This window comes from Schistocerca americana, chromosome 11, assembly GCF_021461395.2.
Source record: "Schistocerca americana isolate TAMUIC-IGC-003095 chromosome 11, iqSchAmer2.1, whole genome shotgun sequence".
In the NCBI taxonomy this organism is placed as follows: Eukaryota; Metazoa; Arthropoda; class Insecta; order Orthoptera; family Acrididae; genus Schistocerca; species Schistocerca americana.
The window spans coordinates 147,945,796-147,959,597 of NC_060129.1; the positions used below are offsets into that span (position 1 = coordinate 147,945,796).

The 13,802-nt window shown below is 41.7% G+C and overlaps 1 protein-coding gene across 1 annotated transcript in view; it reads left to right on the forward strand.

Moving 5' to 3' along the window:
* Positions 1 to 13,802, forward strand: part of LOC124553874 (something about silencing protein 10) — a 184,529-nt gene that overhangs the window by 141,889 nt on the left and 28,838 nt on the right. Inside the window, exon 7 of the mRNA XM_047127877.1 lies at positions 1,338 to 1,532. Within this exon, the coding sequence (XP_046983833.1) occupies positions 1,338 to 1,532 (195 nt within the window). The remainder of the gene's footprint in view (positions 1 to 1,337; positions 1,533 to 13,802) is intronic.

A 13,802-nucleotide genomic window follows, 5' to 3' on the forward strand; every position in this document is an offset into this window, starting at 1 on the left:
TACGTGTCTTACCTGTCTGTTCCTAAGGACTGGAACGTAGCACAGGTCACACCAATATTCAAGAAAGGAAATAGGACTATCCCATTGAGTTACAGACCCATATCGCTGACCTCAACTTGCAGTAGAATTTTGGAGCATATACTGTACTTGAACATTGTGAATCACCTTGAAGAAAATGACTTATTGATACATAACCAACACGGATTCAGAAAATATTGTTCTTGTGCAACACAGCTAGCTCTTTATTCCCAAGAAGTAATGAGTGCTGTCGACAAGGGATATCAGATCGATTCCATATTCCTAGATTTCCGGAAGGCTTTTGATACCGTTCCTCACAAGCGACTATTAATCAAATTGCGTGCATATGGAGTATCGTCTCAGTTGTGTGACTGGATTCGTGATTTCCTCTCAGAGAGGTCACAGTTCGCAGTGATAGACGGTAAATCATCGAGTAGAACAGATGTGATACCTGGTGTTCTGCAAGGTAGTGTCATAGGCCCTCTGCTGTTCCTGATTTACATAAATGATCTAGATGATAATCTGAGCAGCCCCCTTAGATTGTTTGCAGATGACGCTGTAATTTACCGTCTAGTAAAATCATGAGGAGATCAATTTAAATTACAAAATGATCTAGAGAGAATTTCTGTGTGGTGCGAAAAGTAGCAATTGGCACTAAACAAAGGAAAGTGTGAGGTCATCCACATGGGTATACGATAAATCGCACAAATCTAAGGGCTGTCAATTTGACTAAATAGGTAGGAATTACAATTACGAGCAGCTTAAATTTGAAAGACCACATAGATAATATTGTGGGGAAGGCGAAACAAAGACTGTGCTTTGTTGGCAGAATGCTTAGAAGATGCGACAAACCCACTAAAGAGACAGTCTACATTACACTTGTCCGTCCTCTGCTGGATTATTGCTGTGCAGTTTGGGATCCTTACCAGGTAGGATTGACGGAGGACATCGAAAAAGTGCAGAGAAGGCAGCTCGTTTCGTGTTGTCGTGCAATAGGGGTTGAAGTCTTACTCGTATGATACGCGGCGAGATCTATTTACGAAATTTCAATCACCAACTTTCTCATCCGAATACGAAAATATTTTGTTTACACCCACCTACGTGGGGAGAAATGATCATCACAGTAAAATAAGAGAAACCGGAGATCGAACGGAAAGATTTAGGTGTTCCTTTTTCCCACGCGCCATTCGAGAGTGGAATGCTAGAGAAGTAGTATGAAAATGGTTCGATGAACCCTCTGCCGGGTACTTAAGTGTGAATTGCCGAGTAACCGTGTGGATGTGGATGTTACTGAAGGCTCTGCCCTTTGTGGTTCACAGCTACTGCAGCAACGTGTCGTTCTACCTGCTGCTGAAGGCCCTGCGCACACCCGTGGTGGCGCATCCCGTGGTGGGGCGGCTGGCCAAATACCGCAAGCTGTTGGCGCAGGCAGAGGGCGTCTTCCGGGAGGTGGTGCGGCCGCAGCTGGCCACCGTCCTCGCCGCCGACTGGGACACCGTGGCGGCCTCTGCGCGGTAAGTAGCTGTCCCGGCTTTCTGACTGTACGTATTAAGTTGTGGGGTGTGGCTGCCGGCCCCTACCCGACTTTGAGACGCAAAATATTTGGTATTTAACCACGTGTACTGTGCGATTCTTTAGTACCTTCGGGTTTCGGGAGACATCTGCCCAAAAACTGTGACACGTAGACAAAATAGACATGTGGTACTAGATAGAGCATCCCTTGAGCTTGTAACTCACATTACAGGTGCTGAATGTGGGCCCCCATGTGTGGTGCAGCAAAAGTCTTTATAATACTTGAACTCCTGCGTTACATATCCTGACATGTTTGGGTCAATATCAGTGACCCCAACTCTTTCAAATTGAGTGGTAGTTCCAAAGCCACCCTTTACTGCCATATAAGTAAAATATTGTCCTGCCATATAATTAAAATAATGTGCTGCCTTATAATTAAAATATTTTGAAATAACTATAATAATAAAAGAACAGTCACAGTTTTGTCTTTGCACATAAGATGTAGGATCGATTAAAAGAAATTGCAGGGCAAGGGTGCTAGATCTATTGGGTGATTTAAAAACAAATGACTCTATTCCATTAACACACCATGTAACGGAAGTCAGTAGTTGAAAATAATACTGCTCTTAAGATTTTTGCTGCTGCTGCTGCTGGCTGCTGCTGTTGTTGTTCCTCGTTGTCCTAAAATAAAATGGGATATGATTTCGCTGAGAAGTAGCCTGAATCTTGAAAATGTTTAAGAACAGTATGTTAATCTTTGTCTTGTAATTCCTTCCTCCGACAAAATTGTCAATCGTACAGTTCTGTCGTGTTCTCAGAATAGTGTAACTATGTATAAATAAAATTTCTTTAAAACGATACACCAGTTAAAATCGCCGTCAAATATATTCTCTTCACTCTTGAATAAGCACAAAATGATTTTTCAGGTTTCCTCATACTTTGAGAATATATTTCATGTAGGTGCAATGGAAACAAGTTACAGTCTTGCCTCCCCATGTCTGATCATGATCACAGCTCACTACCAATTCCCTCCAGCAAGAGTAACATAAACCAAAGATATAACAGTCTTACATCTACAGACCACAGAGATTCATTCATGTCTATATTTTTCGCAAATGGCTTATATGTACATTAGTTTACATCAAATAATAACTGTATATTTGTGAAGTATCAGTTCATTTTAGGAACAATATATTATCAAGTTGGTGCCTAAGTTTGTAGCATTTTTACATACGTTTTTTAACAGATACACATATCAAAAACTTTAGTCACCAATAATATATTCTTGTTCAATATTTAGAACAGTCTGCCAATGTGGGGGTACTTGTTGATTACGCGACTGTAGAAGTCACGTGGTTTTGAGATGAAGAATGTGTAGAGGCATGTTCAGAGCACACTTTTCATCCAGAAATGAAGTTCCTCGGAGGTTGTTTGACAGACAATGGTAAAGGTGAAACTCCGTGGCCATAAGATCAGGTGAATATAGTGGGTATGGAATGGCTTCCCAACCCAACTCCCATATAATGGTTTTTGTCGGTCTAGCAGAATGTGGGTGGGCATTACTGTGGAGTAGCATTACTTCACGCAGTCTTCCAAATGTTGTTCTCAGCTTGCACTTGGCAGACGTCGCAGTTGTTGACAATAAATATCATCACTGATGGTTACACCCCGGGGAACCAATTCGTAGTACACCACAGTGTTGGCCGGCCGCAGTGGTCTTGCGGTTCTAGGCGCTCAGTCTGGAACCGCGCGACTGCTACGGTCGCAGGTTCAAATCCTGCCTCGGGCATGGATGTGTGTGATGTCCTTAGGTTAGTTAGGTTGAAGTAGTTCTAAGTTCTAGGGGACTGATGACCACAGATGTTAAGTCCCATAGTGCTCAGAGCCATTTGAACCACCACACTGTTGTTTTTCCACCAGATCCATAACATTATCATTTGTGGGTGCACACAGGTCTTCATAAGGGAAGTTGCTGTTTTGTTTTGACTCAACTATTCCTTTCTTTTCCTTACATTGGCATAAAGACACCATTTCTCGTCACCAGTAACGATACAGGGGGGGGGGGGGGGGGGGGGATGGTCAGTGTTGTTCATGAACCAGTTGATCACAAGCAAGCAGGGGTGTACATATGGCCGCCCACTGATTTGTGTAACTTTGACTTAGAGCACGCAGTACTCATACACCTAGTATTTAAACCTTTCCCATTGTATACAGATGTTGCACAATGGTGAATTGATAACAGCTCATCATATTTGCCAGTTTTTGACTGCACTGACACAAATCATTGTGGATTAATGCGTTTAAATGATCTTCATCAAACCTTGAAGATCTTCCTGAATGTGGAGAGTCACTAATGTCAAAACAATCCTCCTTAAAATGAGAAAACCATTTTCTTGCCCTGCTCTGTCCAATGGCATTATCTCCATACGCTCTGCCTCTACTCCTGTCACCCCTCTATTGAACACAAACAGAAGAATAAGCTGGAAATGTTTTGATTTCTCCACTTGGCATTTCATTTTCTAGTGTCCACTCACTCTACCCAGATCACAAAATTTCAATATGTAAACTCAAATAGCAACAGTGAACTACAAATAAAAAATGACAATTGATAAAAAAAAACCATAGCAACTGGGGTACCAACATGCAAAACAAGTATGCTCTGAACTTATGGACCAACCTAATATAATGGGTTTTTAACAGTTTTATATGTTGATAAGATCAAAATTCTCTGCTGATACCTGATAAGTGGAAACATAATTTGTCACATAAAATCATCAGTTTTTCACCCTGATAACTCATAAATATGGAGACATAGACTTTGAGATAGAAGGAAGATAAATAAACATGACAGAAGATTTATGAATCCCCAAGCATAGAAATAAATCAATAAACTCACAGCGAGACAATATGCTTTGTCAATGTTACAAAATAACGAGAACAAAACATGTATTGTGTTGTACATTAGTTAGAGCTGTATCATCATCCTTTATGCTTCAAGATTGGACAGGTGTATGCTTACCATACACTGGAGACAAAAACACGTGATCTCTGACATAAACCAACATGAAGAAATCATGCGGTGTGAGGCAGTCTGGTACCGAGGTAATCACAAACATCTGAAAGAAGGTGTCGTGGAGCTTTGTCTTCCTGCAAAAAGAAGTCTGCACTGTCTCGCTGTAATTGTGGTGTAAACCATTGCTGTAGCATGTCCAGGTACACGAAGTCGCTCGCAGTTTTCTTCACAAAGAAAAATGGTCCACAAACCTTTGTAGAGGATGTGGCAGAAAAGATGTTAACTGTAAGTGAATCACAAATCTGTTCCACAATCTTGTGTAGATATTGTGTGTCCAAACACCCACATTATGGTGATTCACCTTCTCAGGCACGTGAACTGGACTTCATCACTGGATGTTACCTTCTGTGAAAAATGTGTGCTTCTATTAGCTGCTGCAAATTCTGTCAGAAGTCAGAATGGAGCTCACTGTCCAGAATAGTTGGTGCACGTAAGAGCTGCAGGCGGTACACTTTTACACGCAGACATTTGCGTAAAATGCACTGGACAGTTAACTGCAGTATTTTAAATTCTCTGCTCGTACGTGTTGTCGATCTCGTCAGGATCCCAAAGGATGACTCTCGCACATGCTCTACCCTCTCTGCCAGTGTTTGAAGAGATTTCAGGATTGCAGCTGGTCGTCGTCAACTTCACTCCGCAATATTTCAACTGGACACCTGACAGTTATCTTAAAGTGAGCTATCGAAGACTGACGAAGATGTCCTCTGCTCCGTCTTATATAGAGTGTTGATAATATTGCCACATGTGTCGTAGTCACGGTGACAGAAGGACCACACCGCCAGGCGGCAGCACCCTCGCTGGTGGAACTGCAATGATCAGCCATCTTTGGTGTTGCCACCCACCGCAGTCATCATAGTATTCTGGCGTCTTTGGAGCAAATCTAGGAGATGACGAGATTCTGCGCATTATCCAGCTAGTAGCTGTTGTCGCGGTTCATTAGATTTTCTGTGATGCTTATTTCAGTGGATTCTTTTGTAATGGAGTCCCAAAAAGATGTACTGTGGCCAAAATTAATGTTCTGTCATGCTCCATTAAATGTCCTTTGGAGATGTAATGTTCTGCAATTGCAGACTTGCTGTATTGCAGAAGACAAATGCACTGTTTGTGTTCTGTGCAACGTTCTTCCACTGTGCACATTGTTTGTCCTGTATAGGCCACACCACACTGGCAAGATATTTTGAAAATTCCCGTCTTCCGCAATAATAAGTTATCCTTCTCTGATCCCAGTAGATGTGAAATCTTAGATGGTGAGTGGAAAATTATTTTCACCTGAAAATTATTAAGGATTCCCGTTATTTTGAAGGAAATATTTGCAAAAAAGGGATGAAAAGATAAGGGCTTTGCTAGCACGTTCTCCTCTTCATCCAATTCCCGGTTCTTGGTTTCAGGTGAGAATGCCCTGGTAATTTGCCGGGTCAAGTATCCATTGTCTCTGAACACTGTTCTTAAATGTGCAAGCTCTTTAAGTAAACTATCTGCATCCAACATTGTATGTGCCCTGTGTACAAGGGTTTTAAGCACATTCATGGTTTGGGATGTCAACCTGAAGAGTGGAAGTACAAATCTGTGTGTGTGTGTGTGTGTGTGTGTGTGTGTGTGTGTGTGTGTGTGAGAGAGAGAGCGCGCGCGTGCGCCAAGTCTGCAGAACATTGTATCTCCAATGGACATTCAATGGAGTATGACAAAACATTAATTTTGGCCACAGCAACATTTTTCTGGGACTCCATTTTAAAAGAATCGGTTGAATTACGGATTTCGAAAAATCTAATGGAGTGTGACAGTGGCTACCAGCTGGATAATACGCGGGATCCTGTCATCTCTGAGATTTGCTCCATACAAAGACATCAGAATAATCCGATGACTCCGTCAAGTGGCAACACCGAAGACAGCCGATCATAGCAGTTTCACCAATGAGGGCACTGCCGCCAGCGTTGGTGTCCTTCTGTCACCGTGATTCTGACACGCGCGCAGCAATACTATCAGCGTATTATATAAGATGGAGTGGAGGCCATCTTCGTTAATCTTTGATGGCTCACCTGAAGATGACTGACAGGTGTCCAGTGGAAATATTGTGGAGTGAAGTTTACAACGACCAACTGCAACCCCAAAATCTCTTTGAGCACTTAATTCACTGGGAAAATTTTAAATTTCACTTGTCTGCCAATGTTCACGCCTGGTGTGTTTTCTCGGCACCACATAAGCAGCCATCTCGTAGAATGTGTTGTATCACTCACAGATTCTTTTTACTACTGTAGCATTTGCATGATGTTTGGTACAAATAGTCATTGAACTGTCACAAATGACCCACATGTAGTGAAATCGAGGACACAAAATGTGTGCGTCGCTCCACTCTAAGCACATTCTGTCACAATTGTCCCCTAGTGGTGTGGTTTGCAACTGCACCACAGCACACATTCCAAATCGAAACTTGGAAAGACGCTCTATTTGGGGAGCAAAATAACTGACGATGGTCGAAGTAGAGAGGATATAAAATGTAGACTGGCAATGGCAAGGAAAGCATTTCTGAAGAAGAGAAATTTGTTAACATTGAGTATAGATTTAAGTGTGAGGAAGTCGTTTCTGAAAGTATTTGTATGGAGTGTAGCCATGTATGGAAATAAAACGTGGACGATAAGTAGTTTGGACAAGAAGAGAATAGAAGCGTTCGAAATGTGGTGCTACAGAAGAATGCTGAAGATTAGATGGGTAGATCACATAATTAATGAGGAGGTATTGAATAGGATTGGGGAGAAGAGAAGTTTGTGGCACAACTTGACTAGAAGAAGGGATCGGTTGGTAGGACATGTTCTGAGGCATCCAGGGATCACCAATTTAGTATTGGAGGGCAGCGTGGAGGGTAAAAATCGTAGAGGGAGAACGAGAGTTGAATACACTAAGCGGATTCAGAAGGATGTAGGTTGCAGTAAGTACTGGGAGAAGAAGAAGCTTGCACAGGATAGAGTAGCATGGAGAGCTGCATCAAACCAGTCTCAAGACTGAAGACCACAACTCCTATTTTATGCACAATCATCTTCTGAAAACCAGGAGATATTGTGAATAACCTGTATACACCTAACATATTGTACAGGGAGTTAACCACAAGAGGCTCCGGTGCAGGTGTCCTGCCTGCCATTGGTTTCAGTCCGGCCCATAGAAGAAATTCCTGGGAGACAGTGAGAGGCGCACACAGTGTACTCGGCCTGGGCCGCATTTTCAGATATTTTTGTCAACGCTCTTCTCGTCTCAAGTTTCTTTCTCATATTGACAGTAGTAAATAATTCTTGTCTGTTGTGGATATATTAAAAAACTGCGGGCCTTGAAATTGAAGGTAATTTATAACTAATTCACTGAAACTAGTTGCTTTTACAGGCATTTATTTTCCTTTGGTGACATTCCAAAATGCCCGGCATCCCGTCTTCAGAGTTCACATTTATTCGCGTTTTGTGAACATTGTTTCTTTACTAGAGCATTCCAGAATTTTGCAACGGAAGTTTTTAAGACAGCTATTGTAAAACTTTGTAGGCAAAGAAACAGTTCCCACAACATGTAAAAAAGAGAGGAGATGAACGTAAAATGAATGTTCAAGGTGTACTCGAAAGCTATTGTCCATTTGATCATAAAAAAAATTAACTCGTGAGAGAAGATTTTTATTGAGAACAATATTTTACTACATACCTACTTTACTTTTCCATATAATTGTCATTCATATCTGTACACTTTCAGTAATGTTGGGAATTGAACCAGTCAGTAAGTCCAGTCTCGAGTTGCAACTTCTTGGCAGATTAAAACTGTGTGGTTCGCAGGAGACCTTCTGCAAAGTTTGGAAGGTAGGAGATGAGGTACTTCTTCTTCAGTAGCGCTACAGCTCTTGGTGAGCCTTGGCTTCTTCAACAATCTTCCTCCACACTTCTCGGTTATTTGCTGCTCTTTTCCACCCGCGGACTCCCATATTGCTGATATCCATTATTACCTCATCGATCCATCTTCTTCTAGGTCTCCCTTTTCGCCTAACTGAATGGATCATACCTTTCATCATTTTCTGTGGAATTCTATCCTGTGCCATCCTCTTCAAGTGTCCTAGCCATCATATTAGCTGTGATTTCACAAATTTTACTATGTCCCTGCCTTGTATTAACTCTTGCAATTTGGCATTGTAGCATATTCTCCAGCCTTCTTCCTCCCTTATTGGCCCATAGATTTTGCGTAGTATTTTCTGCTCAGTGCTTCTTAGTGCATTTTTATCGTGTTCTGTCAACGTCCATACCTCTGAGCCACATGTGATTACTGGGCGGACTAGGGAATTATATATTAGTAGTTTAGTTTTTCTTGTAACAAGGCTATTTTTGAAAAGCTGCATATTTGCAAAGTAAGCTCTGTTTCCTGCTTGTATTCTTTCCCTTATAGCCTTTCCAATACTGTTACCATTTGTTACTAGGGCTCCCAAGTAGTTAAAAGAGGACACTCCATTGGAGCATTTCCCATTGATGTTTAGGTTTTTAGGGGTTATTCTGGCCTCAGATTGTCACATTACCATATATTTTGTTTTGTTTTCATTTACTATGAGGCCAATTTTTAAGGCTTCTGTTTCCATTGCCCGATATGTTTCTAGGAGTGTATTGGTATTTCTTCCTACTATAACAATGTCATCAGCGTATGCACATATCTGGCTAGTTTTCATAAATACGGTGCCTTTTTTGTTGATTTTATTTACTACACTATGCAGGGCTATATTGAATAGGACAGTGGAGAGACTGTCCCCTTGCTTCACACCTTTATTAAAGCCAAAGCTTTCACTTGTTCTGCTAAGGACCTTTACTTTTGCTCTTGTCTCTGTCATTGTCATTCTGATTAGTCTTATTAATTTAGCACATACACCAACTTCTTTCAGTACTCTGTATAGTTCTTGCCGATTTATGCTGTCAAAGGCTTGTTTGAAATCGATGAATAGGAAATGCAGATCTATATCATATTCAGAGAACTTTTCCATCATTTGTCTTATCACAAATATTTGATCAGTTGTTCCTCTGCCTGGTCGAAAGCCACACTGATATTCCCCTAGTATGCCTTCTGCACTCTTCTGTATCCTTTTGTTTAATATACTTGTGTAGATCTTATAAGCTGTACTTAGGAGTGTTACACCTCTATAGTTTTCACGTGCTGTTCTGCCCCCTTTCTTATAAATGGGGACTATTATTGCAATTTTCCAAGTACCTGGCATAGTTTTGTTTCCCATGTATCTGATATTAATGTGTGCAGTTCCTTTATTACAGCCTCACCACCACTTTTTATTAATTCAGCAATTATGCTGTCTTCCCCAGGGGCTCGATTGTTTTTTGACTTGTGCACAGCCTGGGAGACCTCTTGTAGTGTTGGCTTTCTTGCCTCATTGGTTTCATTGTCTACTTCCAGCTCCATTCTTCCCCCCTGTGCAGCTGTCTCTTCATCTTCTAGGCTGGTGCTTAGTGTATACTTTGCCCATCATCCCACTATCTGTTCTTCCTCCCTTATCATTTTCCCTTCTTTACTGGAACAGGCCATTGTTTTTGGTTGGAATCTATTCTTCATTTTGCCTATGGCATGATAGAACTTTCTTATTTCACTCTGTTCCTTTAGTTCTTCTAGTTCTTGAAATTTCTTCTTATTCCACTCTCTTTTCTTTCTCTTGCACAGTATGTTAGCTCTTCTCCTTAATTCTCTATATTGTTCCACATTATTTCTGGTTTATCTCTGTAGCACTTTTGTCCTTGCCCTGCTGTTTTCCTCTATTGCTGACCTGCAATCTTTCTGGGTTCTTCTGTTCCTTCTTATGCCTATTATTTCCTCTGCAGCATCCTTAATGGCTTTTTCAAACCTGTTCCACCTTTCATGTACTCCTACTGTGGTCTCTTCATTGCTCAACTTTCTGCTTAGTGTTACTTGGTATTTTTTTACTTCATCAGGGATGTTCAGTTTGTCTGTATTCCATTTCATCATCTTTCCTATTCTGTTGCCATTTGTTAATGACAGTTTCTCTCTCAAGACTGATTTTATCACAAAGTCGCCTGAATCACAGTTTGGTCCTCTGCAGTTCCATACATCCGTAACTGACCTGGAATGGCGTGCAGTCACTAAAATATGGTCAATCTGATTGACTGCTCCATTGGCTGCAGACTTCCAAGTACCCAGATGGATCCTTTTGTGTGGAAAGCAGGTACTTTTAATAATCATATTATTCCTTGCTGTGAATTGGCATAGTAAGTCTCTGTTCTCATGGTTTTCTTCATGTAGTGAATATTTTCCAGAAACTCCATATGGATGTTCATTCCTCCCTATTTTTGCATTAAAATCTCCTATTACTAGCATCAGGTCATATTTAAGTACTGCACAGCATACTTTTTTCGAGTCTTCATAGAACTGTTCTTTAATTATATCTTCTTTTTCCTCTGTTGGTGCATGTGCATTAACTATTGATATATTCCTAAATTTACCTTTTAGTCTGAGTCTGTACATCCTTTCATTTATGAGTTTAAATTCTAGAAGGCTTTTCCTAGCTTCCCTAGTTATTAAAAACCCTGTTCCAAGTGGCCTGTTCTTTCTTCTGGTCCACTATATACCAATGAGTACTCAGGTTTATCTATCTGCCCATTCCCCTGCCATCTTATTTCCTGTAACCCTACAATATCATATTTGAATTTTAAAATTTCATTGGCTATTTCTTTCATTTTTCCAGGCTTTATCTGTTTCCTTTGCCGGGGTCGTGATACATGCTTTCCATCCAGTTTCTGACGCTTCTCTTGAATTTCCGTACTATTCTTTTTTTTACAATATAGGGTTATTAGCCCCATGCCCAACCCCCAACCTGGAGGACCAGGATTTGTATGAGGTTTACTCCTCTAGGGAAGCTGGCTTCACTATGCCTCTAGAGCCCTTCCTGCCCTATGTTGTGGGACACACTTTGTCTGGCTCCTCTGTCGAGACCAGTCCGGCTTGGGCAACCCTGCTAGTAGCTATGCTACCGTTGGCATAGCTCTCGACTTCACTGAAGTACGCAGACCCTCGCGTCTGGCACTGAAGGTGCCCACTATAAGGTGGTGTCCCCTGGGAGGGGAGCCGAGGTACTGGCAGAACTAAAGCTGTGAGGACAGGACGTGAGTAGTGCTTTGGTAGCTCAGATGGTAGAGCACTTGCCTGCGAAAGGCAAAAGTCCCAAGTTCGAGTCTCGGTCCGGAACACAGTTTTAATCTGCCAGGAAGTTTCATATCTGCACGCACTCTGCTGCAGAGTGAAAATCTCATTCTGGAAACATCCCCCAGGCTATCGCTAAGCCATGTCTCCGCAATATGCTTTCTTTCAGGAGTGCTAGTTCTGCAAGGTTTGCAGGAGAGCGTCTGTAAATTTTGGAAGGTAGGAGATACTGGCAGAAGTAAAGCTGTAAGGACGGTGCATGAGTCGTGCTTGGGTAGCTCAGTTGGTAGAGCACTTGCCCGCGAAAGGTAAAGGTCCCGAGTTCGAGTCTCGGTTCGGCACACAGTTTTAATCTGCCAGGAAGTTTCATATCAGTGCACACTCCACTGCAGAGTGAAAATCTCGTTCCAGTCTCGAGTTCATCATCATTTTGAAATTGTTGTCCACCCAGCCACTTTTTCAAATGCAAGAAGAGGAAATAGTCACTTGGTGCAAGATCAAGACTCTACTGAGGGTGCTCAGAAAGTTCCCAATGAAAATCTTGAGTCATCTCCTCAGTTTTGGCAGTGGCGTGATGTCATGTGTTGTCGCAAAGGAGGATTATGCCAGATGACGGTTTCACACGACATGGATTTTGGGTTGCACATGTCAGTTTGGTTAGCACTTCACAGTAAATGTCAGCTGTAATTGTTGGTCCATGAAATCGATTGAAAGGATGCCTTTTTTCTTCCCAAGAAACAGTAGCCATTACATTTCAATTCCAGAATGGAGATTGGTGTACTTGAATGGTGCCACTGCATTTACTGTTGTTTTGATTCTGTGTTGGTGTATGATATCAAGATCTCATCGCCCATAACAGTGTCAGAAAACATATCACCTCTATCTTGTCTATGGAACTTAAAAAACTGTTGTTCACTAAGCATTCTTTTCTGTATGCGCTGATCAATGAGCATTTTTAGAACCCATCTCACACACAGTTTCTGAAATTCAAGCTGTTCGGTGACAATCCTGTAAACTGCGGTTGAGCAACATTTTGGAGTTCGTTACCCATACCACTAATTGTCAATCGCTAATCAGTTGATCGACTATGACGGTCCGAATACTGGACCTGCCACTCTGAACATTTGTGCGGCCATTTTGCAGTTCGTGACACCATTTTCAAACTCTTTGTTTCAGGTCTGTACATTAGATATAACTCACAATGGATTTTAGCAGCTGAAGATCCTTTTGCCAGCAAAAATCTAATCACACTGTGCACTTCACAACTGGCAGGATCTACGATTGTCTCAGCCATCGCGATCTGCTCTCAGTGACTGGCAAATGACTACTGAATCAAACTGACACTGCAGTAGTTCCCTAAAGGGTCAGTAGACAGTGCTGCATGTGTGAAACTTCATTCTGCCCTGCCATCAGTTTAAAATTGGTCACCAGACCAATTTGGAATATGCCTCATAGTTTGAAAAATGTGTGTTTTGAGTCATAATTTGTTGACGTGGCTTGTTGGGAAGGGGGTGCCATTCATATCAGTACAATAACCTGCAAACAACATCACGGATGGCTTTATGCACTAGGAGCACTGCTGTCGCACCACGTGACGAAGTGGCCCACGAGATTGAGAGAGTATGTGAATTGGGACAGTGGCTCACCAAAGGTTGCCCACGCTTGACCTAAAAAATAATTGTTTCCCGTGTACAACATTGATGTACGGGAAGTTGAGACAAATGACTTGATAAAGGACACTTGCGTCTATAAGGCCAGGATATAAACTCGGGTCGGCCTACAAAAGCCACCTTAGCTATAGCACGTGAGTGCCGAAGGGATTTTCAGTATTCTCTCAGACTCTTGCACTACCACTGTAGTTGGCTATGTGATTGGCATAATTAATTTGAACAGTGACATAAGGGTAATAAAAGAAAAGAGACTTCTGGAATTTTTTATACAAAAACTAATTATGTTTGTAATTTGATCTGAACCTAACGAGTTCCACTCCGCGCCTGCACGCGCGTGTGTGTGTGTGTGTGTCTTTTTGGGCCTG